The 19,056-nt window shown below is 40.1% G+C and overlaps 1 protein-coding gene and 1 long non-coding RNA gene across 3 annotated transcripts; both read right to left on the minus strand.

The window, feature by feature from the left end:
* Positions 1–652: 652 nt before the first annotated feature.
* On the minus strand, positions 653–1,579 carry LOC309709713. Its single transcript, XR_014277581.1, has 3 exons — positions 1,507–1,579; positions 989–1,042; positions 653–777 (listed from the first exon to the last, which is right to left on the minus strand). It is a non-coding gene; the product is annotated as an uncharacterized lncRNA (long non-coding RNA).
* Positions 1,580–2,944: 1,365 nt separating this feature from the next.
* On the minus strand, positions 2,945–18,446 carry lin54 (lin-54 DREAM MuvB core complex component). 2 transcript variants are annotated; one of them, XM_082542010.1, is made up of 14 exons: positions 18,303–18,446; positions 15,593–16,365; positions 13,855–13,966; positions 13,582–13,712; positions 10,611–10,766; positions 8,534–8,726; positions 8,365–8,438; positions 8,083–8,280; positions 7,060–7,151; positions 6,809–6,880; positions 5,419–5,521; positions 5,190–5,327; positions 4,890–5,092; positions 2,945–4,045 (listed from the first exon to the last, which is right to left on the minus strand). In XM_082542010.1, exons 2-14 carry the CDS (start codon positions 16,334–16,336, stop codon positions 3,844–3,846), a joined length of 2,418 nt encoding a protein of 805 aa, XP_082398136.1. In that variant the 5' UTR covers positions 16,337–16,365; positions 18,303–18,446; the 3' UTR covers positions 2,945–3,843. The 2 variants fall into 2 exon arrangements, with proteins under 2 accessions (XP_082398136.1, XP_082398137.1); XM_082542011.1 differs by lacking the exon at positions 18,303–18,446 and adding an exon at positions 16,872–18,285.
* Between the last annotated feature and the right edge of the window lie 610 nt (positions 18,447–19,056).

Raw genomic sequence — 19,056 nt, forward strand, 5'->3', positions numbered from 1 at the left:
GTAGTTTTCTCGGCATTCTTGCTGTTCTTTTAGGGTTTTATTTTTTCAGTCACATTCAGTTCTTGTACGGCACCATTTTGAAAGGAGTGATTCCTTTTTGTTTGTTTAAGCCACTTGACACTCATAAAAAGGGCACCTAAGCGATAGGAATAAATAACAGGTGTATCTTTTGGTGCTTTATACATAAAAACTACATGGAATTTAATTTTTTGCACATAACATAAAACACATTTTAAATTCTATCTTTAGAAACTTGGTTACTAACAGAGTGACTATTAAGAAAAAGGTCCAGATTTGCTGAGTCTACAAAAGAAGTCTCACAGGCCAAAAATAACATTTTATAAAATATTTTTGCCTGTTTTGACTCAAATTGTCATTAAATCTTGTTCAGTTACCTACTTAACAACTGTTCAAATATCTTGGGGAGGGATTAATCCAATTTTTTAAAACAAATTAGCACCAAATAGCGATAAAGCAGTAGGACAAAATCATAACTATAGAACCAGAGTAACTATAGTTTATCTATAACATTAGCCGTCTGACTCTATCAATGCTAACAGTAAAGAGAATCAGAGGCAATGTATTTTTCTGCATTGTTTTAATATATGTACTAAAAAAGTAGCAACAGCCAATGAATGTCACAAAACAAAACTTTCTTGACAAGTTGATTTTATTTGACAACAAATTTAAAGTAACATGAAGGCAAAGCAGTCAGGTCATTATGCATCTATATCAATACATCACCTGAACTCGGGGAAACATTTCAGCAGTTGAACCCTGTAAAAACAATCGGAGTAATAAAATAAACTGTTAAATTTAACAGTAGAGGTGCACTTTAGTTAAGAAAATATAAGATAACACCCTCATTTGAAAGCGTGTGTATAATCTTCCCCAGACATATGAATGGGTCAGATGGGTAGTGATTGGTATAATCATTGGGAAGGATATTTATTTCACAATATGTTGTTGGGCATGAAGACATACATACATGCAAGTCACATCCACACGTGGCTCACTTCAAGGGAACTTTTCTGCAGCTAACCTGTGAAAACAAAATCAATTAGTTTCTATATAAACCAGCACACGAATCAGAACATAAGTTGCCTGCAAAATACGATTATCGTACAGTTGTATTTTGCAAAAAAAAAAAATTGAATTACAATTATGGGATGTGCGCCGATTTTTTTTTTACGCGTTTACTCCAATTTCAGAAAATGTTGGCTTATTTTGCTGGCGGCGACTCTTGATCAACATTTTACTTTTTCACCAAACCAGCAAAGTTTGCAACCTAGTCTCTCTCCACACGTGCAGAGGGGTTAGTTGGGCTAACGTTCAATGGCACACCTCGTTTCAAATCACGTTCAGAAGTGAGCTAACTCCCCAAACCGTCTACACATTTAACCTAGAGGAATGGTGTAGATAATGCAATTTAAGGTACATATAACAATTCGCATTTCAGAAACTAATTTTCTCTGAGAGCCTTATTTTCCCAGCCATGATACTGACCGCCAACACCAACACTCATGGTTCTCCTTCGGCTTCTTTTTCTTCTTTGCGTGTCTTCTTCTTGCTGTTCTTCTTCTTCGACGGTCAAACAACGAAGTGGTGGATTGCCACCACCAATGACTGTCGCCACCAAGTGGTACAGAAAATCAACATAAAGAGATACAACTTGATAACCCCCGTTGCTTTATATTTGTAATAGACCCAGTTAAAATCTACTCAACCTTCTTTCTTTCTGCCTCACACATCCGACACGTTGCACTGTTTTATCTCAGTAATCGCACCTGCATGTACCATGTCTACCTAATAATAAGACTTTTAGCTTTAATTCAGTGACTTGTAAAACAATTTTCTGCTAACTTTTTAGGAATTACAAATATTTCTATGCAAAGTTGCCTATTTTTATATGTTCAAAGGTTATTGGACAAATTGACATCATTTCAAATTTAAGGACTCTTTAGTTGCATGAAGATCTTTTGCAGTCAACAACTGCCTGAAGTCTAGAAGTAATTGACATTTCTTCTTTTCTTTTTCTTAAAAAACACAGCACACAGTAACGTCTCTCTGCCTTCCCCTTTTTCTTCAGTAACCTGCATGATCAGACGACTGACCTATCCTTTGAAGGACAGCCCATTTCTTTGCAAAGAAATTATCCATTTACACTGTGAAACTCCATCCGGTCAGTTTTGGCTGAGTCTGAGCAGAGAGTGAGGAATTCTTCTATCTGCAGTCACATAATCAATATACACCAGTGACTTAGTTCCAATGGCAGGTATACAGAGTTGCCATAGCAATGCTTCCACCTCCAGCATGTTTGGCAGATGCTGTAGCATGCTTTGGTTAATGAGCCTTCTTCAGCAGACTGAAGTGATTACTTGAATGTATGCTGACAGATATATGATGTCTGTATATGAGTGTGTACATGAGAGAACTAATGAAAAATAATAGAACTAGCAGGTCTGTAATGGTGCTCAAAGGCAGAACAAGAAAGAGAAAACAATATAAGAGAAATATGATCTCTTTTCCTGTTAGCATACTTGATATAGTGTTTTGGATCAGCTGAATGCTTTTTAAATGGGTTTTACAACACTTGTTTCTCAGAGTGTCCTGTATTTTAATTGATTTGTGTCATCTAGCTTCATTGACAGTACTGGGACAGTGCTCCCGTGGAACTCCGTGAATAACTTTTCTGTTTGAAGTTTATAACCTAAATAGAAAAAAAAACAAACAAACATAAAAAGAAGCTTTGCCCACATTTGTTTACTTAAAAGCACAACAAGCAGCTCTTCCAGCCCTTGTTCACAAGTCTCAGCTTTATAGCTTAGGCCAGACTAAAACTGAGACAGAGGGTCTAAAGGTACACAGGTGTGGACAGGGCTGGAAAACACTAACACTCAGGCTATCGTGTCCAGATATCTGAAAGAACACTAAACAAGTCACGTGGGTGTAATTGGTCTTTAATGTACAGTAAGCATGTAACTAAGAAAACAAAACAGCACCAGGAAAAATGTGAACCTCTGTCAGTGTAACCAAGTTACAACTATTCTGTACTGTACTGTGTGTGTGTGTGTGTGTGTGTGTGTGTGTGTGTGTGTGTGTGTGTGTGTGTGTGTGTGTATTCATCTTACATTTGGATTTAGGATAAAACCAAAGATTGCATCTACTTATTTCTCATTAAAACAATTTAGCCTAGCCTTGGTTAATAATTAACATGTTGTAGCATTTGAAGCCACACAATATTAGCGCTGACAATGATTACAAATACCTGTGAAAATAAATATCAAAAGATACATATTCTTTTTTTGTCTACTGAAAGCACAAATATACGGATTACATAAAATTACAGGCATTTTTTTAAACCTCAAAACAAACCTAAAAAACCCCAGAGTGAAATGGAAGAGCAAATGTGAAGGAAACATTTGATAGAGGTTTGGAAGGGAAATTTGGGGGGGGGGGGGGGGGGGAGAGAAAAAAAAAATCAAGTGAAAGAACATTTGTATTCCTGTTCAGTCATTTGTGTGCATCACACTCAGGTGGACAAGTATGGTAACGTCTTCAAAGTCAGTCCATTTCTCCTTCTGTTAGCATAGGTGAACAGTGCAAACAACTGCTCCATGTTTTTTATTATTCCAGCTGGCCTCAGCTTGGCTAAGGCAGGGGGGTGGGGGTGGGATCTGCCTGCCTTCAGTTCATTGTTCTGCCTTTTGATGAAGGAGACAACCTGTTTCCCTGCAGGCCAGAAACCCTGGGGTCTAGGACAGAGTGCAAAAAGTAATCCATTCTCTTAGCCTCCACAGCTGGTAGGAGGGTTAAGGGTGGAGAGCCTTTACAGGCCTCGGCCTAGCAGTTGATGGAGGCACAGTCTGATTTGGCTTTCCCTGCCGAGCTGATTATCCTCATGAGGCAGTGTCCAAACTCCTCCAGAATCATCCTCTCTGCCTCAACTTGAGGCTGGTGAGTCTGTTCTGCTTTTTTGGCCTGCTCCAGCAGACACTCGCATGTTGCTTCAAGCACTTCCTTTGTTACAAACGTATACGGGAGCCTGGGGGAAAAGCAAAATAAAAGTCTGAGTATTGACAACAAAGCCATCATTATCTGGTCTCAGCAGTAGTAAGCAGATGGATCGTGGAGACTCCATGTCAATCAGACACAAGTGAGTTTTAATGACCCCCTCCATAGCTTCATATAGATGTGCTGACAACTCCTGCAGCTTGTACAGGAAACACACACATTTTGCACCGTTTCTGAAAGCGCGTACGTCTCTACTTAAAGTTTTAAAGTTTAGGTAGTTTAGGTCAAATTTGATGTTGCATTGCAGATGACAGAGATTCTGAGTGTCTTCTTCTATACAGCTTATTAATTTAACACTGGTATTGGTTTGGTGCCCAGGGTGCATGCCTAGACATTAGTTGGTCCTTGCAAGAAAAGAAGACTTCCTTACAATGTATCTGGGATGTAGCCATTATTGTTGAAATAAAATAAAAGATAAGTGCTTTATTCACTCATCTCTCCTGAGTATCAGGATCCAGATTCACCCAAACCTCCCTCTTCCTGGACACCTCTTTCAGGGTGACATAAAGGCCTTCTTAAGCCATCAAAAGATGCAACTCCAGTCCCTCCCAAATGACTGAGCTCCTCACCCTCTCTCTAAAGGAGTGTCCAGCCACCCTTCACTGGAAGATCATTTCTAATTCTTGCGGTACTGTGTCCGCATCACTGCAGATGCTGTATCAATCTGTCAGTCAATCTCCTGCAGCCCTTACTTGTGCAACACTTTAGCTAAAGCTAAAGATTCTACAAAAGTACATATCATATGCTTACTGTAAAAGAAGCTCTTTGCAGATTTGATTTTATGTTGAAAAATGTGTGAACTGTGTTTCAGGTACCTGCCACTTCCACTTGAAATCACAGGCGTCGTCCGCATGAGCAAATCTGAGATCTGTGAGGATAGTTTGGTCTTGGCTGCCGTTTGCTGCTGAACTCTCACTTCTGCTGCATCTGCCAAATGCATTAGCGTCTTCCTCTCCGGGCTCTCCTCAAAGTTTTTGCAGCCGATGCATTTACAAATGGACGAACACATGATCTTCGCCTGTGAAGAGAAACAAAAATGAAGGAAATAAATGCCAATAAGAGACGAATGAATGGAGGTGACGCCATCTGTAAAAAAAGAAAACTGGAGAGCTTACCTCGTAGCACTCGCAGTAGTTCTTCAGGCAGCCTGAGCGTTTGCAGTTGCAGCCCTTGCTGTGTCGACGGTCCGACTCTCCCTCCTTGCCTTTACCAATTTTAGGTTTAAAGGCCTCTGGGTTTCGGTCCAGACAAGTCTGTGAAAACATGTTTGTGCAGCAATTTATGAGTCAAACAGGATGCAGTTCAGCCCAAAAACAGAATTCAGAAAGTGGACTTCTGCCTCACCTTTATAGCTTTGAGACGTTCAGTTTCATGTTCCAGGTTATTGAAGCAGTTATTGCAGTTACAGTTATTGCAGAACTCTCCATTTGCAAAACAGTCACAGTAGCTATAGGAAGGCAAACAAAAAAACCCACCATTTAATAAAACCATGTCAACTGTAATTTGATTCAGCAACATTAAGTCTCTCAGTGCTTCCTAAACTCTGATAAAAAGGAAAAATGGTTTCCACCGCAAAATAATACTGTATTAGGATTTTTTTTAAACTAGCCATTACCAGCTAAGCAGGTCAGCTAATTGGAAGTTTGTTTGTTAAATCTCTTGCTGCTCCAGTCTGCATGCCAAAGTATCCTTAGGCAAGATACTGAACCCCAAGTTATGCTCCAAGTGTTAATAAGAAACACATCAGAGAGCACTTAGGTGTAGAAAGAAGTGCTTGTGTGAAAGGGTGAATTAGGCATGTTGTATAAAGCACTTATAAAAACCATAAATACCAGTCCATTTATCATTTACCATGGCGATTTCATAGCAAAGTTGTTCTTTGACCTCCTGGAAATAAAGGTCATGAATTTAGAGTTTTACCCAGGCATTTGTATGAGATTAATATGACTGCAAGCTGCTAGATTAGTGCAAACATAATAATACTGATTACTGTTATCTATATTATTAACAATGATTATTCCTTAAAGTAAACATAATAAAGTCACTGAACTGAGATTTTATTGAACTTTAAATACAATGAGGGTTAAAAACACCATGGGGTGTTTATGACCATAAATCTCATTTTGCAAGGGCACACGTGATTCCCTGCCAGCCTTTGGCCTCCACTGTAAGACGGCTGTGGGTGCAGGTAAGGACACAGCTAGCCGCAAGTGGCAGTGGGCTTGTGAGCCTCAGGAGACCTACACAGCAGCTGGAAGCAGACAAGAGAGAGCCAACGCAGAAAGCCAACTGTCACAAATACTGAAAGCATACCAGGTTAGAGAACCTGAGCAATCTGGAGACAAAGGCAGCTGCAGGCAACTGATAATCCTTCTACAGGTTCATTAATAAAAACCCAGCCCTACTTTGACCAACAAATCAAATTAAGCTCAAGTCCACTGAACTTTTGTCTTAATGTTTTTTAAGAAAGAGACTTGTCCCTCTGCCAGATGAGCAAAAAAATATTTACAATATTAAAAATATGCATCAATATTTATGGAGCGTAAACAGGAACTTGGTTTCTTCTTTCTGACTCAGAGACAAAAAGCTAAAATATAATGTCACAGATGACTTTACAAAATATTCAGCTGAAATTACAAACATATAGTTTGTATACAAACATGTATTAATTATTGAGCTACACCTGGACAGATTTATCCAATGGATAAACATTATCAGTGACCGTTACACTTACAGTTTGAGGCACTGTGACTTGGTACAGTTACATGGTTTTCTTGGTCTTGAGGTTGTTTCTGCTGCTGACAAACTGAACCAATGAACATTAATTAGATTAAACTATAGACAGTCACGAGAACAAATGAAGAAAATCACTTTAATATTTTGGTAAACATCTTTTTAAATAGAACAGATATCATTTAGTTGGTCTTTCAATGCAATATATATAAAAACAAAAGTCATAGTAAGATGGCTTCTACCATTTCTTACCCATTAAGAGGCAATCTGGCCTGAGTCTGGATACCAGTGGATGCAGAAAAACTAGAGCTGCTGGCAAGTGTCACAAATGGTGGCTGCTGGATCTATGAGAAAAGCAGAAACACGATATTGAAACTCACTCAGGAAAAGGAAATCAATCTTTTAAAAACAAAAAACAAAAAAACAAAACCCAAAACAAAACAAAAAAAACCCTTCAAACCAGGGCGTACAATGGATGAAGGTACATGGGATTCTATATTGTCGAACAATGGATTATACATTAGGGAAGCCAGGGGGAAATTTATTCAATACAAAATTCTTAACAGATACTATTATACTCCTTCAAGGCTGTATAGAATGGGGATTGGTAGAGATGACTTGTGTTGGAAATGCCAACAAGCCAAAGGTACTCTGATACATGTACTCTGGGAATGCCCGCTGGTTTTTCCAGTTTGGAACACTGTACTGAATTATTTGCAGGGGTGGACACTTTGTAACCTACCCAGATCACCTAAATTATGTTTACTAGGAGACAAAGGAGAGGTGCTGCAATTAAATAAACACCAGTTTAGAGTGTTAAGTACTGCATTGGTAACATGTACCCGTGTCATTTTGGAACACTGGAAGGACTCCCATACTCCAACGCTTAAAATGTGGAAAGACAGAATGATTGGGAATGTTGCATGCAAAAAGATGCTGGGAAAAATACATCATGTGACGGAAGCTGCGCTGGAACAGTGGGACAATTTTTGCACCTACATGTCTACCTGACTTGGACATTTGAGCTTAATACAACATATGTTAAAACCTCACTTGTTTTGTTTTGTTGTGGGGTTTTTTTGTTTTTATTTATTTATTTAAAAAAAAAAAAATTTGTTTGTTTGTTTTTGTTTGTTTGCTTCTTGCTTTTGGTTGCTGCATCTCTGTATTTGCTGTTATAAAATGCAAAATCTAATAAATACTTGAATTATAAAAAACAAAAAAATTAAAAAAAAACCCGTCAAACCAAAAAGCACACAAAGATAATTCGCTAACCTGTGTGACATATTGTGCTGGCACAACCGCGTAACCCACATTCCCTCCTCCTGGAGCTGGTGTCAGGACGGTGCCTGGAGGGAGGTTGGTGAAGTTGGGCTGGATTTGGGGTAGTGGAGTCGCAGGCATGATCAAACGTTGCTGAGTCTGAGTGGTGGTTACTACTTGTGGTCCTGATGTTAAGGGCTTAGGTGCCACCTACGGGGAATAAAAACCATGAATGCAGCTCAAGGGACATTTCAGAGAAAGTTCTCTTTGAATGAACTTGGATACCCAGGTTACCTGTTTCATGGTCTGTGCTGGGACAACTGGGACAGACATCCTGACCGCTGCTGTACTGACCACCATAGGTTTAGCTGTGGGATAAGCACCATCACGAGTTGGTACAGCGCAATTACTAAGTGCTGCCTGTATTTGTTAGCAGAGGAAACAAAACAAGTTCATAGGTCACCTGTCTGTATAGAGCTGGTACTGGGACCACTGGGCTGTCCTGTGCTGCTCGCTGTCGTTGCTGTGACGAGGCGAACGTAGTGGAACCTGCTGCCAGGCACCTGGATCTGCTGCACGTTGGGCTGGGTGGCCAGGGGTATGATTGTTTTAAACTGGGAACCTCCCACTCCTCCAACAGCCACAGGTTTAATGTTCTGAAAACATTCACATCAAACGGAGAAACAGACTGAAGCCAGTAATAGAAGAGAAAATTTAAAAACAAAACAAAACAAACAACAACAACAACAAAACCTAAAGAACCTCATCCTGAAAACAGTTTGTTAAGAGCTGCCCGTTTTACTGGCAATACAATCTTCAAAGTGCACTTCAGTTTCTTTTTTGCAGGCCAGGATTAAGCTCCCCAAATGCTGATCTATTGTTATACATGTAAAATGCATAAAAACAATCTTATATCATAGTTGGGGCAGGTGGTCACATGAAAACATTTAATTGTTTTGAGTATTAATTATCTTTCTATCTGCTTGGAAACAATCTTACACAACCATTTTATTTCTGGCAAAAATGTATATTGCTATGGAGGTAAAATTTACATGCGAAGTAAGTCATCATCATCATTGGTGCCCCACATAGTGCACTGAGATAAACATGACACGGTCTGTCCTGCCTTTTCTGCATCAGATGGCCATGGCTTTAGCAATGCAGACAGCTGAACAAAAACAACTGCACAACTTATTGTTTTATATACAAAGAAGAAAATTCAGTTTCTCTAGAAATTGCAGTGGGAAAAACCGGACTCCAATGTACAGGCGCTCGCCCTCGGGCACCCTCCTCAGTTTCACTCATAGGGGTTTTTGAATTGCCCGTTGTCTGGTCCCTCACCCAGGACCAATTTGCCTTGGGAGATCCTGCCAGGGGGCGAAAGACCACCCAATAACATAGCTGCTGGGATCCCTGGGCCACGCGAATCCTCTACCACACCGGTTCCCAACCCCCGGGCCTCGGACAGGTACCGGTCCGTGAGTCGTTTGGTACCGGGCCGCGAGAGTTGAGGCTCAGGTGTGAAATGTATGGTTTTCAGGGTTTTTAATCAGTTTTCAGCGTTATTTTGTTATCGTTTTTATCGTTAACTCGGTTTTCCTGGGTCTTTTCACATGTGTTATGAATAAATCTTTTTTTCGGTACCGGTACTAGTTCTATTTTGTTGTATTTATCCGCGACACCTTAAAGGCCGGTCAGTGAAAATATTGTCGGGCATAAACCGGTCCGTGGCGCAAAAAAGGTTGGGGACCGCTGCTCTACCACGATAAGGTGGAGATTCACAGATGGAACTTTATTACCAGAAAAAGTGAAATATTTCCATAATGGTACAAATTTGAGAGAAAATTTTTTTTTTTAAATCAAAGCATGCAGTGCACAACTGAGCCAGTCATTTTGAGTAATGAGCAGTCTGTTTACTACAAACTGTGTCAGACTATAAACAACAATCCCACCAACTGCAGATGTATCAATCTGATATTTGGAACGGATTTCCTCCATTTTGACCCAAAAAGGTTGGATCGGATATAAGTGATTAAATCTATTCACTTCCTTTCTGTGTTCACTACACAGCAGCAATTATTATTTCAAGAGCTAACATAGCACAGAAGAAGCCATTTCACTCTATTTTTATCTTTCCACAGCTTTTAACTGCATGTTTGCTCCATGTTTGTTTTCATTCATCAGTGTAATGCTTATTTGGAAGTTTGGGAGGTTTTGTTCTGTTTTTGTAAAACTGCACTTGCAGTAACAGTGAGTTGTCTCCGTCTTCACCTGCTTCCTGTCAGCTCAATCCTAAATGCGGCCTGTTTGTGTGTAGCAGTAAAATGAGGTGCACTCAAGAGCAAGAAAGAAGAGAGGAGGAAAATAGCATGACTGCACATCACAGCAGTATGCTGCAACTCCTTGACTCTCATACGGAGCTGAAATGACACTTATGCACAAACAAGGTGAATACGTTTTTGTTTTGTTTTTTAATTCCTTTTCTCCCCTCAGATCAAATGGTATCAACTACAACTGACTGTTCTGTGCTTTCATGTTACCTGCGTTGTTGATTGGCTAGTGGCCACCTTGACTGGAGATACAGATGTTGACTGCTGGACTGTCAGGATCTGCTGGCCAAGTGCTACATTCACAGGCAGTGCTACAGACTTCTGAGAAGCACCGGAGGTCGGGGAAGCCACAGACACCACAGTCACCTGGCAGGAACAGACAAGCGGCATGAGCTGTGAAAATTTCACCTGATTAAACAAAGACCCGAGTTGGATGGCAATATAGCTGCCATTACGTATGGTAACAGGAATGTCACATAAACCAACATTCTATAACAAGTCAATTGCAAACACTATGTATACATATTCATTAATTAGTAGGAGTGAAAGAAATATCTAATATAATTAGTGCTGTCAGTGTTAATCTCATGAATCGCTCTGTGCGTGGGGCTACACAGCATCAATGCGTGAGCACGGTTAGCTCGTTAACGCCGTCCAGCCCCACGCACAGGGCGATTCGCGATAACTCGTCATTTTAACGAGATTAACACTGACAGCACTAAATATAATATAATATAATATAATATAATATAATATAATATAATATAATATAATATAAACTCCTGTCTGCAAATACGATGATGATTACTAGTGCCAGAGGCTGATGTTTATGTACTGTGACACATCAATCCGTTGTGGGCTGTCTAAATATTCAAAGAGTGTGAATACATCTACTGCATTTTTAATAACTACATTTCCAAAAAACAAAGACAATCAAATTGTTATTTTAAACAACAGTATCGGCCCAACCACCAACGCTACCTCTCAGCTTCCTAGCAGACACACCTATGGGATCAATTTCAAAATTCTACGTAATTTTATTCTCCAGTTTACGCAGTCACAAGATTTTCATAAAACTTCACCTTTGACCTTAAGGTCAAAGTCACTGAGATTTGAACTCTTCTGAGATTTTTAGTACATACACCTATAGTATTAACTTGAAGTGTCTACGTTATCCCATTCACAAATGTAGGTGTCCATGCCACCCCCCTGCCCAGTAGGGTGACGATAATACCCCAGGGCTCTAGACTAACTTTTCGCCATGGTTGCATTGGTGCGCCTGTGCATCAGCACAAAAGTTAGGTTCACAAAAACTGGGCGCACGTGACATCATTACTGTATGTGGAGTTGACGTTCAAGCCATTTTTCTTGTGAAGAATTATTTCGGACTTCAACTTAGAGAATGGAAATTCTTCTTTGCAATATTGTAGGCACTGTTAAACTTAATCATCATTTGGCCTCCTCTGATGACCTGTTTGCTGCTGCCTGCTGCTGAAAGGCAGTGGAGAGAGGGGACACTTGGGCAGTGCATTTATATTGTGTCATATAATGTGTTTTCTAGATACACTGTGCTTTTTCAGCGTTTCAATTCGAAATGTATTTGCACCAGTCACAAATGCAGTATTGCCGGGCATGGTCTTTCTACACGCACGACAGTAAATGCAGTGCATAATGTTGGCAGCTTTACTGTATCTTAGCCAGGAAAACTGGTCAAGCCACTCTCTTCGAAATGTATGCACTTTCCCCCTTTTACTTTCAGTGTGCTCTGGCTCAGAGGTCGATGCCGTCTCTGGACCAGTGTTAGACGTAACCTGAGAGGTTGTCAGAGCACTGGCTATGAATTTCAACAGATCAGGCCTTAACTTAACAAAAAAGTTATCTTTTTATCTTTTCTCATTACCCACAGCTACATCCACTATCAGGCCTAGGCTACGCACCTCTCTCTCTCTCTCTCTATCTGCCTGCACTTTCAAACGTAGGCCTACAGGAATATCTGGACCACGGCCAATCAGAGAGGTCCCGCCTCTAACTGAGTATCTCTCTCTCTAATTGGTTTAGACCACGATATGGGCATAACATGTCTGTTGTTGACCACACGAAGGCTTTCAGAGTTGCAAAGACTCCCCCCCCCCACTCAAACGGCTGGTCATACCGGTGTGACCTATGATTTTTTTTAAGTTGCACCATTGAGAAATTAGGTCACATGTGCAACCAAATTGGATGGAGGCCACTGACAGGCAGTTACTCTGCCTCTGTGCTCTCTGCCTGGCATCATGAAGCCCGACTGCCATAGAATACCAGAATTGGCAGGTCCAGCACTGGCATCCTGTGCTTTTCACAGGTGAGAACACCCTGAGCTCATGTGACAGATGTGAAAGGGTCTGGAGAAGCCATGGAGAACATTGTGCTGCCAATAACATCATTCAGCATAGTTTGGTAGTGGCCCAGTGATGGTCTGAGAAGGAATGGAGGGACGCACAAACCTCTACAGGCTAGGCATCACACCCTGAGTGTGACTACATACTGGGAGAAAATCCCCAGACCCACTGTCAGACAATACCCTGATACCATTAACTAGACCCCATCCTCGCCTGAAATCAACAGAGCATCTCTGGGACATCACGTTTCTGTCCATCCGATGTTGCCTCCTTTCCAGGAGCTCAGTGATGCACTGGTTCACATCTAAGATGATATCAACCAGTATACCATCTATCGTCTCATTATGGTTAATTCCTCAATGTTGTCAGTCATGAATGCAAGCATGTAGGGGCCCATACAAAATACTCTCTACCTGGTCTGACAGTGGGTCTTCAGCATGATTTTTTTTCCAGTTAAGATCTGATGTGTTTTCAGAGTGTTATTAAATGTTTTAATATTTTGAAAAGTGTTTTACACTAAGGTCTTTGGTTCTCAATTGAACTGAGGGTAAACAGATAAGCCCTTAAAGAAGAATGGCTAGCAAACATCCTTCTCTGATCAAAGTACCATTATTATATCATTGTGATTCCAAACATTTTTGAGTAAACATTGCAGGGGGTTTCGAGGTGATTTATTACACTCGTGCTTTACCTGCAGTAACAGGTTGTAATTATGTGACAATTAAACTATAGACTTATTAGTTTTAGTCTCTAGCCACTTGATCATATTCAGTTAAAGTAAATATAGAAAAATATAATATCACCTTGCTGGGAGTCTTGAGAGGGGAAATGGCAATCTTTTTGCCAGGGATACTTTGTAAATTAGTGTTGTGGGGCTCAGAGAGAGTAATGGTCCTCGGGGGCATCACTGGTGAACTCTGGGTCAGAACCCGTCCTATGAACAGACAGTGCAAGGTTTAATGACAAAGCTAATTACAACATAATTAGAAAACAAACAGCAATAAACTATGTGGTTTGATAATTATTTAAAAACTGAAACAACAAAATAGCCTCAAAAAGTTATTACTTAGACTTACCTGTGATCACAGGAGGCATTGATGTCTGGGCACTTATACCTTTGCTGTTAACAGTTTTTGTGATGATAAACTTGATCGGTGCAGCTGAGGATGCTGGTGTCTTCTTGGCAATCTGAAAAGACAATTAGCCAGAAATGTTTAAACGTATTCATTCAATATCCAAACATTGCCTCTTTCTGCAGATGACGACTACTGGCGTGTCCTAGCTTGGTCAGTTCTGTTGCATTTTCATTTACTGATACTGATGTTGATACCTGAGCTCTAGTTGTACAACTTAATTGATACTGGATTTATGAGGGTGATAACTGAATTTATATTCGTAGGGAAAAAGGTCATCAGTGATATTGTAAGATTACATACTGAGCTGGTCAATGTGCAGTATTAAGACAATTCTTTGTCAGTGCTCTGATATAGCAACTGTGAAATTATGACACTTTTTTTTTTCCAATGTACACACAATGTCAGCACTTCTGCAACATGACTTTATGCAGCCAGACAGGCCAGCTGAGGTATTCATTTCACAGCAACATCGGTGGCTTTTTAAAAAAAAAAAACATATTTAAATCTGAATATCTTACTGGGGGTAAATTATTGCAATCATTCTCCTACATGTAGGATAAAAAGAGGATATACATTTCCTTCTCTTCTGAACTATGATTTTAGACAAAAATATTATTTTTATGCTTGTTAAGATGATCTGACTTCAGTTCTTAAATAAATAGCGCACTAATAATGTTCATCTAAACCCTGAGTGTGAGTGTGCTTGTTTCCCTACAAATTTTTTAATTATTTAAGAGGATAAAAACTCCCAAACAAACATGCCCGAGTGTATATGCTTGCTCTACCCCTTATACACAGAGTGAAACAGTCACTCGTAACAATTTTTAATCCAAATATGAGAACTGCTCATTTAAACAACGTCCAGACAGGCGAAGAACAGTTGAATGGGGAGATTTACCAATTTGTTTGTAACCTGTAATGTAAACCTGTTACGTCTGTACTTTATGAGTCAGACAACTCCCACCCCCTGCCAAGAGGTTTTAACCAGATCCTAACAAAAAATACCCTGAAATTACAAATCTAAACACCAAGGAATCTTTACATTCCACATTCAAACTACATGGATGAACCTCTTAATCTTCACCAAAGTGGTTCTCTCTCTATGCTTCTTTTTTTTTTTTTTTTTTTTTTATCTTCTCTTCCCTTCATCTCCCAACCAGTCAAAGCCCATATTAGGCTTTCCATGAGCCTGGTTCTACCAGCAGGTTCTTTCTATTCAGAAAAAGACTTTCTACTTTACCATTGTCATGTGCTAAGTGATCATCATGTCATCAGGATTCTCTCACTAATGCTGTAGAAGCCTTTAACTTGCAATAGAAAGTCCCTTGAGGTGACTGGAAAAATAAATAACATTTAATTGAGCTCTGCGCGTTATAGTTCCACACTAGATTCCTAGTGGTTCTAGTGGTTACTGAGACACAGTCCCACTCCATCTTCTCTGAAACACCAAACTGTACTTAGTCAGTACACTGTTGTTAGCTTACATTTACTGGCAGCCTAGATCAAGGTCAAAGCAGATCTTATCTAATAACTTGAAAAACTTTGTACACAGTATGTTCAATTAATATTGAGGCAATCATTTACAGTAGTAATTATGTTTAATTTAACAGTAACATGTGGAACATGACAAGCAATATTTTTGTAAAAATGTATTAATAATACAAAAGGTTATTGTTACCTGGACAGTCTTCAGCTGCTGGGTCTGTAATGTGGTCACCTGGTTGCCCACCACTGGCTTCAGGTCTGACCTCCCACCTATAGTCACCACTTTAAACTGCGGCGCTTGAGACTTGGTGTCTCCGGCAGTCTGTGAAATGCCAGGCTTGCTGCCTGTGTGGGGTAACTGAAGCACTATAGGCTGCCCCGATTTTCCTATAGCTGTAACCAAAAGTTTCTGTCCATCCTGCTTGATGACCTGGGGTGGATTACCTGCAGACTTTGCTGCTTCTGAGGCTTGAGAAGCCACCTTATTGAGAATAATCTGGCGATTTGCAGGAGAGATTGTAAATGGAGTTGTGAGCTTCTGTAATCCACTTGTAGTCACACTAGTTCCAGTAACACTGTCTGTGGTTTTGGTTGTGGTTGTCGAAGTAGCCAAGGCTGGTTTGATGGTAAGAAGAGGAGACGATGTGCTGGAATTTGAGACAGGAGGCGGACTTCTGGGGCTGGCACTAAGCATGGAGTCTGTGGCCGTGGAGGTGGTCATAGCCTTAGTGGGTTCGGTTAAAACGGCATCTGAACAGAGGCTCACGTTCTCTGAAGCCACGGGTGTATCAGTTTCCATTGGGACCGATGCATCATCACTGGGCTCTGAGTGGACTGCAGTGGTGCCAGGTTGAGAGTGAGGAACATCCTCTATATCCTCAGTATCCATGATCTCATCTGGGAGGAGGCTGTTGAGCTCTGGTGACACTACATCCATGCTTGCAAACTCTCAGCTTTCTGTTAATCCTGAAAAACCAATACAATTTAATTGTCATTGCAAAATACATCACAAACACTAGTAAGCCACTACATTAACACCACTGTCAGTTTAACTTATAATACAGGCACACATGTTCAAACTCCAGCAGGTCAAATCTGTTTTTCTGGCTATTATATTAGGCAGGAGGGTTTTCTGTTGTATTTGATCACTTTTATATTATTTGAAAGACCTAGAAGCTTACATTTACTGCACTAGATACACCATGAACAGGGAGAGACAGACAAAGATAATACAATTTTAAAATTCTGAGGATATACATTCATCGTTTTAGAGAGCTGTTGCATTTAATTGCAGTCAGTGTTTGCAATTCATTAAAAAAATGTATTCCTCTACTCATTTATACAATATACATAACTGGATTATAATACAGACAGACAGCTAAAAGCTGTGCTGAGAATATAGAGCAAGATAGTTCAAGCTAGCGAGCTAGCCATGTAGGTGCAGTAGAAGTGCCAGATTGTCATAACTTTACCTGTAAATGACTTCAGTAATTACGTGAGATGTAATAAATAAGGAGGTGGGAATGAGTAACGTTTGACTTGTGCTGATTTTGACTGAAGCAGACAGCTGATGCTAGGCCGCAACGATCATCTCTGCCGTATCTTTGTCCTGCTGCACTCTACTCAACATTAAGCCACCGAAACGCACATATGAACCCTACCCACTCCATACCACATTCACACGCAGAGCTGACTGAGCTGAATCTCTTCACGTCCCCAGGTGAAAGCCATCAAAAGAAAACTGTGCTGAGTTGCACTCGTTTATTTTAAAAATGCCCAGAAGTGGTCCTGACTGGGGCAAAGAGCGAGAAAAAAAAAGCGACAAGCTGTTTTGCTGGCTGCGTTACTATTTCAGGCCGGGGTTGGATTTCGAAAGATCCGCCATTTTTACCTCGTCATCAGCTTAGTTAGCTGCCCGGCTAACGCTAAGCTATGCTGAGGGGAAGCGTTTATAAATATTGGTAACAAGCAGAGACACTTACACTGACAGTTCACTGCAAAACAAGCATAACTAAACAATCAAGATAAGACTTGATGTTAACAGGGTGCTGCTAGCGAATAAAAAAAAAACAACCCACAAATAACAACAACAAAACTCTGCAGACTCTGACAACGTAAACAATGCTTGCTTTCAATAATTTCTCCTGTCACTTGACATAGGAGGAAATACATCATTTTAATTCCACAATGCAATTATTGCGATTGCTATTATAGATCTCCTTAACAGCATTTACAGTCTGTGTTTTAGGGCTGGAGTTAGCGTGGCCTAACCAGTTCAAAGTGATGTTTTAGTTTAACCTCAAGAAAGTCATATTTTGACTGAGTTATAGTACCAGAAAAGCGTAAATTCCAAGAATGTTACGGGGTCAACAGCTAAAGTAATATGAAACCAACAAACAGCAAATGCAACTGCTGACTTATGCCTTCTAATATTTTACATACATATAAAAATATCTATGATCCTTTAGACGTTTCGCCAGTATGTCAAAACAACTCGATGTGCAGCTAACTTAGCTTTTACTTTTCATTTGCCGTTGCAGTAAGTAAACTTAGCGGCCGGCTCACATGATATTTACACCATGTTATTAAAGTCCCAGTTTTGTGCACGAGAAACTTTCCTTCAGCGCTGAAAATACTCTGCCAAACCAAATCCTGGGAATATTATGCTGCTTTTTCACCAGAGTGTATCCTTAAATATCGTTATCATCAAAGACAGCAACAGCAGTCTCATCTAGACAGCCCAGCGGGCAGAACAACTGTACTAGCAAACTTGCAGAGCTTGCTAACCCGAGCTAGCTAGCACAACATTATATCTCAACATTGAATACATTCTTTAATGTGAGTCTTTATGTTGAATATGGTGTGTTAAATCCTAGAAAGGGCCATTGCATAGTCATGCTTACCCCAATTTTTTAAGCTAAGCAGCGTTTCCAGATAAAAGGGAGGAAAGGAAAAGACGATTGTTCAAAATACCGCGCCGAGCGCCATTCCTCCCTGACATTTCACAGGCCGGCCACGCCCTCCATGCGATACGAAACACTGACGTAACACTTAAAGCTACAGCACAATTGCATTATCAAAGTTATGACTGTTTCTACAAAACTATTTAATGCTTTTTTTTCTTCTTCTTCTTTTTTTACAAAATATTTTTTTGAAAATAAAAACTATTATTAGTTAATAAAAAAACAAACAACACAGTCAGCCTTGGAGCTCGTGTGCTGGATATTTACCGAAATCTGACAGAGCACTACCCAGTAGCCTCACTAAGTGCCCAGTCTCACGTACCACTGTCAAGGTAGTCAATAAATAATAAGATGGTGGACATGTTTACTTACATGTCCTGTAGTTTCTCTTACTATAAGAGTGGTAAAACACATGAAATGCACTTCAGAAAAACAGACAAGATAGACTTCAACCTGCAGTTTTTACTGCCAAGATGGGAGTAAAATGTCTTCACCAGGGAGAGTACTGCATGATTCAATCCCAGATTTGAGCTGCTTGCATACTACAGAGTGTCAAGAGATGTTTTCGCCTAAGGTCTTAGGTAGGCCAGCGTAGTCTCTCCAGTACATTCATCATAAGGGACATGAGGTCAAATTGATAGTCATTGAGCTCTTAAGGTGCTAACTTTTTCTTGTACAAAAGTCGATACATCAG

Source organism: Aulonocara stuartgranti, assembly GCF_965226115.1.
Source record: "Aulonocara stuartgranti genome assembly, chromosome: 7".
Classification (NCBI taxonomy): domain Eukaryota; kingdom Metazoa; phylum Chordata; class Actinopteri; order Cichliformes; family Cichlidae; genus Aulonocara; species Aulonocara stuartgranti.